This window comes from Lytechinus pictus, chromosome 5 (genome assembly GCF_037042905.1).
Source record: "Lytechinus pictus isolate F3 Inbred chromosome 5, Lp3.0, whole genome shotgun sequence".
Lineage (NCBI taxonomy): Eukaryota > Metazoa > Echinodermata > Echinoidea > Temnopleuroida > Toxopneustidae > Lytechinus > Lytechinus pictus.
Window position 1 is genome coordinate 22,310,624 of NC_087249.1, and position 18,666 is coordinate 22,329,289.

The window sequence follows — 18,666 nt, forward strand, 5'->3', positions numbered from 1 at the left end:
AAGGTGGATTTGCGTCAAACTCATAAATATTTCATTGGATAATTTTTTTCAACTTTGTTTTCGGTAACGTATAAATCAGATTTCATCGAAAACAACGTATTACAAACTCGCGTATAATGAAGTGTGAAATGTGGGGCAACTTTTAATATTCTATATAGATTATTTCTTAGACAATTGAATATTCAGGAAATTGAATTAACTTGATTAACTTGTACCTCTTCACAAGTCCACAGGTAGGTAATCTCTTCGTTTTGATTATCAGGATCAAAAGACGACGATCCATCCAGTGTGAAAGTTCCGCTGTCGACGCCAACGGTCCTTTCAGACCCTCCAGCGATCAGGGCAACCAGGTCGGAGTAAACCGTGGTAACGGTAACACTCTGCGTGGTCACTGTGGATGGGTCACTCTCTCTGCTGACCTCCAAGGTGAAGGTCACGTCGGTGTCGCCTGGTAGGTGAGACGAGGAAAGGCATTTTAGAATTTACATCATATCCACTATAAGGTCCCAAGAAGGTTAAAAGATCACGGGGAACCTTGCAAATGGATATAGTAGACCATGAAGTGGTTATTAGACCTAATATGCATTATTGCACACATGCCGCTCTTTTCTCTCCTGGATTAATCATTATCAAATCTTTTGCATGTATCTGATAATTTATTAGAAATCCCTCATTCATTTTCTTCTCCAAAGTTTGATTGATTGAGTGATCATATATCCCATGTACAAGAAACACGGAGAATTCTGCTTGAAAGTACTCAATGCCATGAATATCTTGACAGGATAACCCTTGAACACCGAGATAGCTTATTGCGAATTGCCTCGATTCGATTAGAAAGTGTTGACCTAAACTGCTATATCTCGAAGAATTAAAAGAAGGGAAATGAAAATGAACTTAAAGAGGAATCTTACCCGGAAGAGTACCAGCTCCAACGTACAAGAGTGGTTTGTTCATGGTCAACAGGTTAAGAGCGATGCTATCATCATCCACTGACCAGGAATAAACCATCTGCTCCGCTCCACCACACGCCTCGGAGAAACGCACAGAGGCGCGAAGGAAAAAGCTACAAAAATAAAACAAAAATATTTTACCTTAAATCATTTCAAACTGCATTTTAAATTCTACTTCAACATATTCGACTCAGCGATTTGGTGACATAGATGTGTGTCTAAATTGTCAAAAATATAGAAATCACAAACGCGGACGAAATCAATCTATGCACAAAATAGCAAGCAAACTTTAAAAAAAAAATCAGTCTTAAGTTTAGTTCCGACTAGAGGGGCATGTTTAAAAAGAACAAAAGACATTAGATAGCAAATTTTACTGAATGTTGAAGATTTTAATCTCTGAAAGAATTTATCACGAAGAACACAACTCCACTCACAATCAATAAGATGAGCTTTTAGTTTTGAGAATTATGACCTGGCATAAGATCAGTTGCAGATCTAGCGAGGTTTCGATGGGAAAGGGGAGGGGGAGGGAGGGAGGGTGATGTAGGGTGTGCCCATTCAAAGTAATGTGTCTAGATCAGTCACTGCTTATGACTGCCTTACTAACTCCACTATCATAGTCCAGATTGGACGTTGCTATAAGGAAGCTAACTTTCCCCAAAATCACGTAGAGGGTTTGACCCTCAAACTCCTCAACCCAGTGCCAATCCCCTAAGCTCACTGGGACAGGAAGTTACGCCCTCTACGTTAGCTTTGGAAAATAGATTCCAACGTCCACATATCTGGTCTCCTCCATTCAGAGTCAGTCACATATTACTTAGATGGTACGGAGAGATAAACTTACTATTGAGAGATGAGGGCGCTGGTGATATCAACTCTTTCTGGGTAGATCACCACGTCCGGTCTGTTGAGATCAGATCGAGTCACCACTAAGCTGTCAGTGTCACTTCCTCCAAGGAAGTTCTCTACCGTTATGGTAAAGGTATATTCCGTATTTGGGTCCAGATAGGATCCCGCCAGATTGACATACGCATAATTATCGGCGGCTACAAGATTAAGAACAACAATAATCGATTAGATTTAAGAAGCCCACTTCTCTCGGAAATTCTTATGCCTTTTTTCAACATAAATCTCCAATAGGCATATTCGCCCTTATCTAGCTTTGTATGTAAAGTATCGTACCCTAGTTATGTACCCTAGCGAGCACAGAATACCATTTTAATAAGAGTGATTGGATATGATAACCATGGTGTTACTAATCTCTAAGTGAATTTAGCATGCAGTTCTACCAAACTCTGAAAAACCTTATACAGGTTTCAATAAACATCATTTCGATTGTGCTTGAACCACCTTGTCTCTCAACTCAAACTGCCCGCCAAATTGCAATATTAGGTGCATTGTTTAAATAGCATGATACCTATAACCTACCACTTACATAATGGTCAAAGTATTAACCAACCTACCTGTTAGTTCATCCGTCAATTCGGTTGGGATCGAACCGTCACTGGTCACAGACCATTGATAGGTGAAAGAACGCCCTGCGCTTCCACGGGATTGCAAAGCGCTGAGACGGACATTTCCACAACTGCTTATTACTTCAGTACCCTGAAGGTCAGCGATAACGGAAACCGCTTCGTCGGGAGAAGATGCCGTCAGGGTGCCACTGGCGTACCGAGCATACTCCTCATCACGCTTCTTCAGGACATTTTCGCGCAGAACAAGTTCATCATCTGGAAAATATATGGAATATAATAAAATTTATAACTGATATTAGAAGAGCGTTAATTCATTATTGTTATGATCATAGGATTTACTTGAAAATATATTTTTTATTTACTCTTCACGTTTATATCCCAAAAGATTGGTCACAGAAAAGAAAGGAGAAAACCCATGATTTTATTAGAATGGGGTTTCAGTGCGTAACAAATGAAACCTTGGAGAAGGATATTCTACAGAAAGTGTTACCAAATATGCCAATGAACATCAATTACGGCATTGGTTCAAATCGACCTTTATATCGCATTCCCAAAAGCCTTCCCGCCAATATTTGCGCAGTACCAACTGCTGGATTAAATTTTACATATGAATCACAAAATTCAGTCGCCTACAGGTTAACATGGTTTAAACCTTTACCTGGTTCAATAAGACTTCCACCGTCCACACTTGAAGGTAGAATATAGATAACTCTTAGGAAAGGAAATGCATAGCACTGGGCATCATCGCCTCCCAGAGTGGTCGTATTCATGAGGATTGCATCACATGACGTCACAGCATCTTCATTGATTGCCACGTCAAACTCGAGTTCAAGTAGATGTCCTGTAAAAGGGCAAGTGATGGTTAACATAGTAAACAAAAAAAAAATAAAGTCTCCCTGTTTCAAATCATGCATTATTTAGAGTCTACCAGCTGATGTGACTTCAACTACCGTTCTCATTAATTAAGAATGAAGTAAAAAAGCAAATTCAAACCCATGTTTTACCGTTTTATTCAATATGCCTAAGTGATAGGGCCTACATAGACAGACATGGAAAGTGGGAAAAAAATATGTACGATTAAAGTTTTATCTTATGACTTATTCCACTGTGTTTTGAAGGCGTTAATCTTGTACTTGAGAAGATATTAGATATGATTGAAAGTATATTTTTAAAGACATGAGCAGAAAAAGATGTGACCGTGACACACTTGCATGTACTCCGTGGAGGCTATCCATTGCCTAGTCTTAGAGATCAAGGGTCTTATTCACAAGTAGGAAGTACGCCATAGAGTAAAAAAATGTATATTTTTATTTCAAAAATTGTAAGTGAGGTAAATGTAAAATCATTACCCGTGGATGAAAACTTTAGACTCTCGACAACCGGAGCAGGGGCGTAGTAGGTGATGGTGAAACCTGCATTATCGGGGGTAACCAGTGAGTCGATTCCATTGAAGGATGGATACACGGTAATCTGCGTCGAGGCCGTCAACATTGGACCCGAAAACTCCAGAAGCTCATCGTTGTCTCCGCCAAAGGTTCCATCGATGACAATCCTCTCAGTTTCTATAAGAAAGGAGAAAATGTACAGACAACTTGGGAGTGACAGAATGAATTTCAAGGAGGATAAGATAGGGGAGATTGAAGTGCCTTCTTTAAAAAATATTTTGGTGATTTTGTATAGATTACAAAAGCTAATTATATAGATACTTGAAGCATGTGCGTGTGGGTGTGTTTGTGCGTGGGTGCATGGGACTGAGTGTGAGAGTGAATATGAAGGATATTTGGAAAGATATTGTTCAGCGTTTGGGTGTGTGTGTGTGTGGGTGCGTGTGTGAGTGTGGGTGTGGGTGTATGCGGGTGTGGGTTTTCACACGTGTATGACGTGTGTTTTCTGTGGTCCTTATAATATGGTGACTCGCCTTCAAACGGAGGTTAGAAAGAGTTTTATTGATCCATAAAACATTCTGTGGCATAATTTTACTCGATGTTAAGTGGAACTGATGTGCATAAGTATGCGACCAGTATTGAACCTTTTGAACTAAGACTTACCAGTGTAGATGATAGCTTTGGGTGTGGTCAATGTCTTGTAAGCCGTAAAGGCTCCGCTTGTTGATACTAAGTTAACGGAGATAGAAGTCTCGCTATCATCTATATCAAACTCACTTTGAGATATGCTGTTTATCGTGATTTCTGCAGAAAAAAGCAATTGAAACATTTAAAATACGAGTAAAATATGAACAGAGCAGGAAATCAAGCCGGGCGGTCCTTAACTCTTGAAAAACAACATCAAATATGCACCCAATGCCACATTGGGAGCGCCATTGAACGGTAAATCATTGCACCTCTTTGGCCTTGGAGCGGGTGTGACGTGGTACCTTCCAAAGAAGAAAGGTGCAACATCGCACCCACAAAAAGGTGTTTCAAGTAAGGGATTGCTACAGGTGCTATGTAGCTTTGATCTCAGAAATGTTTATCGTCGATCGATATATCATCATCATCATCATCATCACCATAACAACCACCACCATCGTTTTCAACATCATCAGCTTCATCATCGTCGTCATCAGCAAATCATCATCGTCATCACCAAATCATCATCGTTATCACCATCAGCAGCAGAAGCATATCGATCTAAACATATCACCTCTTTATTATTAGAAAAACCCATGTGATTTCTTACCTGGGTAAACGTAAAGGGTAACAGATTCCTCGGATAATTCTGTTGACTCCGTAGAAAGGTATACCGAGTACGTTCCTGAAAGAAATTGTATTCATATAAAACGATGAATTTTCAATTTTTGCATGCTTTGTATAAAAATACATTGTGGAAGACCTGATCCATAGACTAAAGGAAGCTTGTTCCCCTGCGACCTACATGGTTTTCAACATTAAACATGACAGATCATAGAGGTGGATTAAATAAAGTAAAGCAGATATATCTAAGAGTATTTAATCCCGATTCAAGTCATCTGTCTATTTGTATCTAAGCAGTCTATCATATCATCTTCGACATGAATAACCAAAAAAAGAAGAAGAAATTTTAGAATTTAGTCCTTTGAAGTGACAGTTTTTTTAATAATGTTCAATGTCATGGGGCGGTTTTTGAAAGCAGATAAAAATGCAACGGGGACGGAAGATTCACGTAGAAATCAATATGCGCATGCCCATTCCCCTAACGTTAAGACTGAGCATGCGCAGAGTGATTTTTATTTCAATCGTCATCCGTCCTGTCGCAAGACCTTTCTATCTTGTCATTAAAATACAATGAGCCCGTAAAGGACACCATTATACAAACGTTTGCAATCAATATTGCTAAATGGCAATCATGACCAATCTTGATCACCGTTACATGCACAACTGTTCTTTCATATTCCAAATCTATCGCAAAACTTTGTATAATGGGGCCCTGGTTTCGGCAACCAACCTGCAGGGAGATTAGCGGTGCAATTGAACTCATCGCCGACCTCGTTGCTGATATCCACCGCGTCGATCTGCTCGCCGTTGCTATCAAGGAACTTACATTGTTTAGTTGTCGCGTCCTGAAAACCAGCTCCGCGAAGTTTGACCTGCCGAGGTTGAACAGATTATGCAACACATCCCATTCAGTATATTTTCGTAGTTCATCACACAGTGGATGGGGAATCGGATTCATATTTCTTACTAACAAAATTCTATACTAACAAAATAATGATTTCAAAATATCTATTACGATAGTTATATATCATGTAAATAAAGTCATTTAGAGCATTGCTTCAGGTTTCATTGGGTTTTGTCGTACATCATTTTGTTTTCATTAGCATGGCATCATTATGTACACCCCTGATCATCATTCCCTTCGATATGATGCGATCATAAAACACCACTTTGTACTTTGGTTATCCTTAAAATTTAAAGACAAGCAGTTTTCTTTTAATTAACCCAATTTGGCCGATCATCATAAACGTACACCTACGGGGAATTCTGATAGCAAAATCAGAATGACATATTATTGATTACGATTATGATAACATTATTACTGATAATAATAGTAATAAAAATAATAACAATAACATCAATGATAATAATAATAATGATGAAGATGATAATAATAATAATAATAATTATAAATAATAATAATAATAAATGTAATAATAATGAAAATAAGGAAAATAACATGATAACGAAAATAAACATAAAAATTAATATATCAATATATTTCATAATTATCATTGTCACCACTACCAACACGACTGATATCACCTACTTTACCTGATAATCGATAATAATATTGAAAATAAGGAACATGATACAACGGAAAAACATAAAAATAATTAATATAAAAATATATTTCATAATCAAGCATCGTCACCACTACTAATGCCACCACTATCAACACGACTGATATCACCATAGTTACCTGATAATCGGTGTCAGCTGGGATGATAGAGGGGGCTATACTATCGACGGTAAAACAAGTGCTGCCATCTCCACCACAGACATCACAAGCGTCGGTCGTAGCTTCACTGTGGATCAAACAATGAAAATTGCAATTTCGGAAAAGGAACGTTGGCATTTTTATTTCATTGATGCACGCGTCGGTCACAGCTTCACCGTGTACGAAACAATGAAATGAACGTTGAGAATTATATTCAATTATTTATTGTTATATTGAGTTGGATGAATTCCACTGTTCTGCGAACAGAGGTGGTACTGCATCTTATGTAGTACCCTGCGCGCATGAAAAGTTTGCATGTTTTACGATGCGAGTAATGGGCTTTTTTTCTTCTTATTGGCCAACAATCCACCTTTGTTGTAGCGCCATGGTCAAAGTAGTCAATCTGTTTATGAATAAGTGCCCGACTATTATTTTCAAAGACATATCATCAATCAATTATTTTGTGTTAATTGCTGTGACACCAAGAACGTTCCTATTCTGTTCCGCACGGTCGCTTTTCTTCTACTATATATATATTTCATTTTTCACTCCTAAAAATGAACAGGCATTTATCGATTACCTGTAGGCGACGCCATCACAGCCGAAACAGTATTCTGGATCTGATGTTGTATTGCACACTCCACATTCAGTGAGCCCGGTATCAGCAGGCCTGTTGGTGCTACCTCCGACGCAGTAACCGCATTCATTGATAACGGCAACTAGAGGCATCGATCATCAGAAAATAAAGATGGTAGACATTACTTTCCCATCGATACCGATGGAAATGTACCTCTTAGGACGCTGTCATATACATGTCATAGTTTCTTTTACATATTATACACATGTTTTTTTTCTCTTCATGAACAGCAGAGAAATGAAAAATGGTTGACAATGTCTAAATACCTGTTTAAACTGGCGGGAAAACGAGTTGAAAATGTGACATAAATTTATACGCGATTGTTTCTGAGTATGCCATCACTAGACGTCAGTATTATCTGTGACACATGTTTTAAAATTGCCACAATCTGTTACGTAGGACAATCCTCCCGTTGATGTTCGAGTATCATGTTACCGCCCCTACTAACACACATACCCACACCCACATAAACAAACGTGTACATACGTATTTATACGGATTTAGGGCATTTGAGCATAATACTCCACAATGATTCTAAAAGTGACTTCTGAATGAAATTTTTAATCATTGAAGAAAATAAAAATGCCCATCATTTGATAATTATACCGTTTTATCGACACGCATTCTAAGTCTTGATAAAGATACGAAACTGTTATTCGACAGCATCATTAGGAGTAAAAAAATACACTCATAAACATGCAGTTAAGTGGTTAATGGTTTTGTTTTTTGCCTACCAGGCGAAAATAATTCTTCTTGTAATTTTGATATTTTATATGCTAAATATTATATTTTCAACTCGGTGTTTAAAGGGGTAATTCATTGTTTTCATCATTTCATAAGAAACCAAAAATCAACACGAGTTAGAACACTTTATGAAAATGCAACAAATTTAATTTATTGTAGATATGAATGGATCCAGGTGCAACGAACTTATTCAAATTTATGTTTTACATGAATAACATTATTTGTTATGTATTGCATGCATTTTGTATTTGATATAATTTGTTGGGAAATATTGAATAAAGACTTTCTTTGGAAAAAAAAGTACTAAGACCGTACGATTAACGTTTTTTTTTTAATTAATAGCATATCACTCATAGTAGATTGCACAATACTTAGTTTGTTTTTTTCAATATTCTATACCTTATAAACGTTTATTGTAATGACCCAAGAATCAAATCAAGAAATACGTGTATCAACAAAAGGAAATTATCTTCATACACTAAAAAAACTTGTAATAACTGAATAAAACTTACGTCCTTTGCACTCGTCGTTACAGTCTTTCGTTGAGAAAATGGTCCCAAGTGTATTCGGCACACATTCGTCACAATCATTGAGTATATATCTATCGTCACAAAGGCCCAAGCAATTCAGGCTAGAGGCGCTGACATCTTCATCCACACCCGTATTGCCGCCTATAACCAAAATGAAATGTAATAATATCAAGATGACGAAATGGCAATGTAAGAATGGCGAGTTATGTACTCTTGGGCCCTACCTTATAATTGTAAGACACCTCCTCAAGGGTTATGCAATGCCGCAAGGTATGTACTCCAGGGAAATCGTCATACTCAGTCTTGGATGTTGTCATCCCTGGGAGTAGTCAATTTTCGCGTTGAAAATAATATTAATGAGGAACATTGTGAACTCATGAAACTAATAAAAGTTTAGGATACCATTAATGTTAAAATCGGTTAAATTGTTTGATTTACTGCTTGTTCGGTTGTTTTCATTTTTTATAATAGGAAATATGGCGCAATATAAATGATGTGGATCTCCATCATCACACTAATACGAAAATGGTATGAATTGAACAGATAAGAAAAAATCAGACAAACAAAACCCTGAAAATTTCATCAAAATCAGACAAGGAATAACTAAGTTATGACATTTATTTTTTTCCATTATTTTGGAGAACGCATGTCTTCATGAAAATGCAATTAGAAAGCTTGTGATGTCATATTCCAGCTTAAATTTGTGTATTTTAGTACATTAAATTTTTATTACATTAATTTTATTCGAATTCTGCCCTCTTAGAATGAAAATAATAGGATTGACAGCTGATTTAATGTGTAAGAAAATCATCGCTGGAACTTAATTTGGTACAAGGGCAATATATCATACACACATTTGTGAAAATATGAAATAATCATGATTTTATGTAATAACGTCAGAATAAGGAAAGTGGGGACATGACTTCATCAGCCCAACTGATGAATATTCATAACGGCATTCATATAACTGTCTTCACAAAATATTGCTAAACTTTAAAATTCAATAAATTTGTTGTTTTTCATCAGATCTTAGTGAAATTTTACGCAATTTGTTCGATGAATATTTACTCTGTTTAATTAGATATAATTATTATTTCAGCCCGGGGTATCTCTTTCAGAAATCTACCGAATATATGCATTCCCGTTGCATGTGGAATGGTACATCCCCAGATCCATCAAAGTTTTACTTACCAACGCAAACTTGACAAGCATCGCGGTAAGCTGTGCCGTTGCAATCGTTGTTGCAATCGACGGTCGTTGCAGTACTTTCACCTTTGCACGAACCGCACTCGTAACCGAAGTCGTTTGGTCTCCCCGATTCACCTCCTACGCACCAGTCACATCCGTTGATGGTCGCAGTACCACCGCAGGTGAAGGCGCAGTCGAGTTCGGCGCTACCGCCGCATTCTCCGGCACAATCGTAACGAGCGTCACCGTTACACACACCGGCACAATCCCTGATGAAAAAGCATTCTGATTGACAAAACCAAAGATTTTAAAGATCATAATGAATTGAAATCGACATTAAACCAAACAAAAATCATGATTGGCAAATCGTTAGAGCTACAACTTTGGGGTCTTTTTTTCAATATAATTTTCTTCTCCGATTCAACAATTTTTCTTGCATACTTTCCAAAAATGTCCTCATCTTTTTTTCATCATTTATCGCTTGCATCTTCATAACTTGTTATATTGCTTAGATATCATTGATAGTTGTATTTTTGAATTAACCAATCGTTTCATTTATTCATATAAAATTCATTGACTTTTCTATTCATTATTGTTATCAATATCACTATCATTAGTTTCGTGATTATTATTATCATAATCATTATTATTCCATATATTTATTAATTTTTTCAAATCTTTTATTTTTAATTATAATTATTGACGTGTTGGTGACACGACATATCATGCTCCTATGTAAATATCTCAGAGGGTATGTGGTTAGAGATTTAGGATTGTCATAGATTTTTTGTACAGAATAATGTAAAGATAAAGAGAAGGGTTGGAGGTTAGGTTGTTGGTTTTGTTTAAGATGCAGATTTGGCGCCGGAGCAAATACCATGGAACCATTTGATTATGCTTATTTCTCTGTCTGTCTGTCTCTTTTTTGAAGGGGGGGGGGGGGCATTAACACTTACATATTTCCTGCAAACCCAGTCCAATTTGATGTGTGTTCGAAAGATGAAAAACAGATAAGAAATAAAAGTGGTAATGAAATGAAATGGGCAATGGATAAGACAGTCAGATATTTTCAGTATACTCTATAAATTTTATTTAACGTACCTTCCTCCTCAGATACAGTATCATTCGGGCTTCTAGTTGTTGCTTGAGTCGTAACCGTGGGTTGGGTCGTAGGCTGGGTCGTGGGTTGGGTGGTGGGTCGGGTCGTGGGTACTATAGCGATAAGAAAATAATGATGATAATAATTTAAGGACATATCATGGACGCCCATCGATCACAATCTAATTTCATAATCCGCACGTGCAGGAAATGGGAAAGAGCGGCTGGGTCTTCGTCCTTTTTTAGTCCCCCTTTTCACTACTTTAAATATCGTAGGGGTCGCCTCCACCCATCACAAGCGACGGCTGGGAGTAGAATATGATGTTGAAAATACAACTGTACATTCAGAAATATAGAAGTAGGCGAAAAGTCGTATTGAAATTAGAATTTCTAATGTTATATTAGGGAGTTGATGTTGCTCGACAGGACAAGGACATTGCACGGCGTTGGGTAAGAAATCAATGAAGACTTGATCCAGCATCCGCTGTCAAGCGCAACAATGTATGATACATTATCTTACGTATAAATTTAAGGGATACTTCGTAGAAATACAATAGACATGTTTTTTTTAATAGATATTATTTTCTACGTCTGATCACAGACTCGATTCTATGAAAAGTCATGAATACCAGGAAAGGAATGCTGTAGACTTTCAGCATGCGAGGAATGTTTATTCGATTTTGATTTTTCTGTTTCCCAGCTAACATAACAGCTCTTGTCACAATTGTGAACTCTTCAATGAAGTAAATTAATGATGTTACCCAGAATAACCAACATTCACGCTCTGCTGGCGTAATCTAGGGAGCGTTACGTGAAAGGACCTATCAGACGTTATATCCGAAAAGTTCAGTTTTATCCGACAGTTACCATAGGAACTGTGCTTCTCAGCCAATCAAAATCAAGGAAATTTGTCAGATTTGACAACTTGCGAGAGGAAAATGTTGATGAAACGCTCCCCTGATCTCAGCATCGTAAGAGATTCATAACATCATGTTTTTCTATCTCTCTCTCTCTCTCTTTATTAAACAACATAGAAGCTATAATTTTTTTTATCCTGACCAGTAATATACCCGAAACAATACTAATGGGTCGCAAAGACATAATTCTTCAAATGCCACCTTGTAGTCATAACGGGCACAGTACAGTCCCACCCCACCCGATTCTCGATCAACTGCATTCCCAAGAATTATTGTATCATGGACTGTGTGTTTAGAGAATGAATCATCTGATCATGGAGCTATAATAGCTCCATGCTCTGATACGATTATTATGTTTTATATGTTATTCATGTATATTAAGATTGGGTGCCTTTTACTCTGTAAATTTCATTTATGGCACGGCCCCAATGCAAATCAGACTCTGTATCTATTTGGGTTTTTTACCGTGTGAACATAACATTTATCTATCTATCTATATATCTTTCTATTATGCCTTCAGAAATTAGTTGAATGCTCAAGTGTATCCAAGTAAACTCACCTTGCTGGTCATTACATGTTATCTCTGACGGGTCGACTGCAATGAAACATACGGAAAGAAATCAGAATTAGTAAAAGCAGTGTACGTACATGAATGAATTGAATTGGATAGAAATTGTTGGAATTCCATTGGCATATGCCAATATTCTGTTCACAAAACATTACAAAATAATAGAAAACATACAAAAAGATATATACAATCTGGGGAAAATTTGAAGAAAAGCAAAAATAACACAAGGTAAAACAGGGTATAACAAATTATTAAATAAAAGTAGTTCTGAATGGAATGTATAGAATATATATATATATATATATACATGTGTTTTCTTCAGAGGACGAGTACATTCATTAACCAATGATGAGGAATGATATGATGCATAATCTGAACAGTCAAGTTCCTTCTTAGAAGTAGGGTTTTTTCAGGTATGCCTGTCCCCTCCAGAACTCAGTATGATTTTTGCCCTCTTTTTAAAAATAAATTACGTGCTATGACCATTTTGTATTTTTTTTAGGTCATGGAAGTAATATAAGCATGATAGGGCCCTATATTATTTCTTTTTAGTGTGGGAGGGGGATTTATCATCCTTATCAAATACATTCTAATGCATATTGAATTAAAAATAGCTTTCCTTTTAAAGAAGACTTACCGATTACACCCGAGAAGGACTCAGCAACGAAACTGCATACATGTTCCACTGATTCAAACCCTAGGAACTGGTACGTGTAGTTGTGGAATTCTTCGTTTGTAACATTGACCAAAGGGAGGATGAAATCAATCACACGATTGACAGTACAGGAACATTTCTCTGGATTAGCAGTGAAATCAAGGATTTCCTCCATTATCATCTCTGCATATGCAGTCATGTTACCAGGCTTGAGGTGGATAAGATCGTTACAAAGCTCATGATGACTCGCCAGTCCGATGCTATCCACAGCAATCAGGACAATCTCATTGAGTTGGTCTATACCGAATCCTGAATCACCGGTCTCCTGGAAGATATAACCGAAAGCTTGATCCCAACAAGAGCACAGTTCAGCACCAAGCGGCATAAAAACTGTCATCCATTCCACAACAAATTCAGTGATCAGCGTCGGAATGTCTTTCCTTGATTGTATCACGTTTGTTATTCCTTTACAGATGTTATCTTCATCGAGTTCGGTTACATTGTAGAGCTTACTTGTGATCTGCATTAGATATGCAAAGATATCTAAATGTTCCAATCCCTCAAAAGTCACCTCGCCGTTATCCAGGCAGATTTCAATATTCGATAAATCGACTAAGTCAACGATGGGAGCTGTACGATTAGGATCGACATCGTGTGGCCCGCCTTCAAAAAACAATTCAATAAAATTAGGGTAAAGTTCATCAGTGCAGACCTCATAAAGGGCATCGGCATTGCTTTCAATGACCATTTGGCATACGTCATCAATCTCTGAAACATTGAACATTGCAGCAGAAGCCTGCCACACGTGGCAGGTCCTTGAAAGGGCATCACCCATATCTTCGGAATGCAGGAGCATTGCAGCAAATTTAATAATTTCGATTGTAGCATTGGCAATGGAATGGGAATCAACCTCTCCTTCCTCATCCATGCTGTCAAACAGGACATAGAGGGGCTCCAAATTGACAGGAAGATCGCCATTGTCATTGTAGATTTGATTAACGTTTCCACAGAATGAATCTGCATTCTCGAAGCCTAGTATACCTGCTGCATCCACGTCTTGTCCGATGAGGTTGCTGATTATGCCCATGGTTCCAGAACAGAAAGATTGGTCGCTGAAGAATCGGAAGACACTATCTTTTATTTTATTCGCTACCATGTCAAGCTGCGAATCATCATGTAGTGCAAATTCCATCTGATGACAAAGGTGGTCACCATCTCTGTAGCCTCCCAAGTAACTGAAAATGGTGCCAATGATAAATCCGATATCTTCCCGATCATGAAAGTAATCATCTCCTCGGCTTGACCAATTAAAACAGTTTTGTCCAGGAATCATGCATGAATCTTCTAACTCGGTCTCTGGAAGGTTTTCAAACTCACAGAAAATTGGTGATACAGTCTTCCCAATAATTCTTATTCCTTTGACAACAACGCTGTCGATTGAATAGGATTGGGCGACAGTTTCATCGAAGAGGATATCAGTAAGATGAGAACAACTTTGGTCATAGTCGAAAAAGTCGAAGCCAAACTCTTCGCCCACTGTTTCAAGCAGGCCACCAAAGTCAAAGTCTACCTCTTCTTCTTTTTCTTCTTCAGGACGGTCTGATCCATACTCGAGCCAGTGAATAAAAGGGTAAAGTTCATCAGTGCAGACCTCATAAAGGGCATCGGCATTGCTTTCAATGACCATTTGGCATACGTCATCAATCTCTGAAACATTGAACATTGCAGCAGAAGCCTGCCACACGTGGCAGGTCCTTGAAAGGGCATCACCCATATCTTCGGAATGCAGGAGCATTGCAGCAAATTTAATAATTTCGATTGTAGCATTGGCAATGGAATGGGAATCAACCTCTCCTTCTTCATCCATGCTGTCAAACAGGACATAGAGGGGCTCCAAATTGACAGGAAGATCGCCATTGTCATTGTAGATTTGATTAACGTTTCCACAGAATGAATCTGCATTCTCGAAGCCTAGTATACCTGCTGCATCCACGTCTTGTCCGATGAGGTTGCTAATTATGCCCATGGTTCCAGAACAGAAAGATTGGTCGCTGAAGAATCGGAATACACTATCTTTCAATTTATTCGCTACCATGTCAAGCTGCGAATCATCATGTAGTGCAAATTCCATCTGATGACAAAGGTGGTCACCATCTCTGTAGCCTCCCAAGTAACTGAAAATGGTGCCAATGATAAATCCGATATCTTCCCGATCATGAAAGTAATCTTCTCCTCGGCTTGACCAATTAAAACAGTTTTGTCCAGGAATCATGCATGGATCTTCTAACTCGGTCTCTGGAAGGTTTTCAAACTCACAGAAAATTGGTGATACAGTCTTCCCAATAATTCTTATTCCTTTGACAACAACGCTGTCGATTGAGTAGGATTGGGCGACAGTTTCATTGAATAAGATATCATTTAGATGAGAACAACTTTGGTCAGAGTCAGAAAAGTGGAAGCCAAACTCTTCGCCCACAGTTTCAAACAGGCCTCCAAAATCAAAGTCTATCTCTTCTTCCTTTTCGTCATCATGATGGTCCAGACCATACTTAAGCCAGGGAATTAGGTCGTAGATGCACACATGCTCAAGTTTTCCTGGATCAAGTGCCAATACCGCTTGACAAAATTCATCAACCTCGAATATATGCCTAAAAAAGAAAGGACTTGACCCTTGCCACATTTGACAGGATGTGTAAATGGCATCTCCGATGGTATCTGAATGGATGACCATGGCAGCGAATTTCATCATTTCAGCCGTGGCATACATAATGGTCTCAGATGTAACAAAGTGTGCTCCTCTGTCGACTTCGTTTACAAACAGATTGAGGAAAGAGTCAAAGCTGAAGTTGTGGTTGCGCTCTTGATGAAAGATTTCGGACATTTCCAAGCAGAATGAATCGGTACTATTGAATCCGATTAAAGGAGCAATGTCTGCGTCAATTCCCATGAGCTTTGTGATGAGGTCAATTGTGTCAGAGCAGAATGTTGCATTATCAAACAGTCTGTAGATACTCTCTTCCAATCTACCTGCCACCATATCTAGCAGTGTATCGTTTTCCAATGCAAAAGCCATCTGGTGGCAGACGTGATCACCATCCCTGTAGCCTCCAAGAAAGCTAAATATTGTTCCGGTAATAAAGCCTACATCCAAACGATCGAAGAAGAAGTCATCACCTCGCATTGTCCAGTTGAAGCAACCTCGCCCTGGAATCTCGCATGGAGCTTCTAATGAATCCAGCGAACCGTTTCGGAATGATGGCAAATCACAGAACATAGGTGCCAGGGCACGGCCAAACGCTTTCATTCCCATCTGGATCACATTTTTTATTGTAAATCTCTGTTTGATTACGTCATTAAAGATGATATCAGTCAGATGTGAGCAGGTTTGACCAAAGTCGTAGAAATCAAAACCGAATTCTAACCCGAAAGCATTTACAAGGGCCAAGAAATCAAATTCAAAGCTATTAAATGACGTGTACCTCAGACACCGCTCTATAATTTCTTCTCTCGAAACATCCCTGTATTCATTGTAGGCCAAAGCGGTACAGAATCTTTTATCAGTATACGGAGACATTCGGCAGAGAAACTCAAGGGCACCCAAGTCCGATTTGTGGGAAAGCATCTCAATGAAAAAGAGCAAGTGAATGAGACCATCTTTGTCATCCATGTTCTCATAAAGGTAAAAGTCAATCTCGCTCATATTGCCTCTCCAGAAGGGATAATGAAATAGTTCATCACAAAGGGCATCGCTACTTGTGATATGGGAGAAGTTTCCGTGTCCTAGGTCAATAGTGGCATGAAGGCTTTCTGCGAAATCAATGCATCGACTTCTGTTGGTAATGACACTGTAAATGCTTGCAGTTGTTTGGTTTACAAGTTCGTTAAAAAGTTCGAAATTTCCTTGATCTGTCATAATGAGAGCCCAACCGGAAACATTACATATCTGTTCGATGTCATCGAAGCCACCAAGAGTTGCAAAGGCGTCAATCATGGCATCAGTGTCGGTATCGAAGAAAGGGTCTCCGCCAGTATCACCACTCCCCTCGTAGTCGTCGAGGAAAGACGTGCATTTACCAGGGATCGATTTAAGATGCTCGGCAACGATGACCTTCAGAACCACACCAAAGATATTACCATGATCAAGACCGGGATATGTCGGCATGTCATGAGTTATGAGCCCGGCCAAACTTGAACATATTTCATACTGGTCAGGAAAATTGAAAAATGGAAAATCTGATCCATCGAATAATGGAAATGACCAATTTCTATTGAATTCTGGGATGAGTCCTATATTTCCAATTACATTCGCAGTATCGTCATATATGGGATTGGTCCAATTTAAATCTAAATCGTATACCGGTGAAAACGGAACAGTTATATTCAAAATATCATGAATTGGCGAAAATGGGTTGGTTATATTAAGGATGTCCTGGATTGGGGAGAGTGGAAGAGTTATATTTTGGATATCTGGGAGAGGAGGAAGTTCAATCTGAGGAATGCTGAATCCCCATCGCTTTCGTCTGATTGGAACATGATCGACCTCGTCTTCGCCTTCCACTCCGTGTTCGCCTTCGGGATAGCCTTCGTCCCTGTACTCGTCTTCTTCATCCCCAAAGAGTTCCGCAATAAAGGACCAAGAGCTGCGACAAGTAGAATATGCTTCTGCATATGAATCATTCCGCAGAGCCTCGAGGATGGGTAGACATAACTCTTCCATGGCTCCGTTTGTCAACCAATTAAGTTGTCTCATCTCCATGCAAAACGAGCCAATTGCATGGACGAGGTCTTCTGCTTGGTACATTGTTCCTACTGTAGAAATGATATCACTTATGCTAAGATCTGGAAGGATATATCCTGGGTTGCTGAACGGTTCGATGGCACTGATGTTGTATTCTGGTTCTGTGGTCCACTCCCCATCCTGCCATTCGGTGCTATCCAAGGCAAGGACGCCCCCAGCGACCAGACAGGAAACGATGATCACCACCACACGTGCCTTCATTATGAAAGAAGATGGGTCACTGGGCTAACAGGTATAAACTGTTGCACAATGGCCTCGCTTCCTCACCTGCAGAAACAAAACGAGATAATAACGTTGTTTAAATGGCGCTGTGTAATTTTACCTCACTGTTTTACTTCTAACGTAATCTTTTAACAGTAACTAAACTTAAAGTTTGAATATTTTCGTAATTTCGCAAAGCGAACTGTATTTTATAATATCATTATGTTGGGTTTTGTTCATTCTCTTTTCTCTTGTGCCAACTAAAGAATATCCTGTAACGTATCCGGTGACACCTCTGTACAAAATTTAATTATGAGTATAGTCATGTACTCATTTACAAATTATACATGCTTCATATTACCGGTAAACATTTTAAAACTGATGACATTACCGTATATCTATTAAAGCAGAGCCCAATCGACACGATATGTAACTGTTTTTATTGTATAGGAAACAAGAACAACATTTATCGGTATATCAAATCTTTTTGTA

General features: G+C 38.5%; 1 protein-coding gene across 2 annotated transcripts in view; it reads right to left on the reverse strand.

Annotated features, from left to right (window-relative positions):
• LOC129262268 (uncharacterized) overlaps positions 1-18,240 on the reverse strand; it is a 30,710-nt gene extending 12,470 nt beyond the window's left edge. The window contains exons 1-17 of one of the 2 annotated variants that reach the window (XM_064100042.1): positions 14,911-18,240; positions 13,158-13,971; positions 12,512-12,547; positions 11,039-11,149; positions 9,941-10,222; positions 8,732-8,890; positions 7,419-7,557; positions 6,821-6,926; positions 5,849-5,990; positions 5,105-5,179; positions 4,474-4,614; positions 3,775-3,987; positions 3,084-3,266; positions 2,414-2,680; positions 1,795-1,996; positions 912-1,063; positions 216-448 (exon numbers count right to left, since the gene is read on the reverse strand). In XM_064100042.1, the coding sequence (XP_063956112.1) occupies positions 216-448; positions 912-1,063; positions 1,795-1,996; positions 2,414-2,680; positions 3,084-3,266; positions 3,775-3,987; positions 4,474-4,614; positions 5,105-5,179; positions 5,849-5,990; positions 6,821-6,926; positions 7,419-7,557; positions 8,732-8,890; positions 9,941-10,222; positions 11,039-11,149; positions 12,512-12,547; positions 13,158-13,971; positions 14,911-18,174 (6,519 nt within the window). In that variant the 5' untranslated portion in view covers positions 18,175-18,240. Of the gene's footprint in view, positions 1-215; positions 449-911; positions 1,064-1,794; positions 1,997-2,413; positions 2,681-3,083; positions 3,267-3,774; positions 3,988-4,473; positions 4,615-5,104; positions 5,180-5,848; positions 5,991-6,820; positions 6,927-7,418; positions 7,558-8,731; positions 8,891-9,940; positions 10,223-11,038; positions 11,150-12,511; positions 12,548-13,157 lie in introns of both variants that reach the window. The other variant, XM_064100041.1, reaches the window with a different exon arrangement.
• Positions 18,241-18,666: the final 426 nt, after the last annotated feature.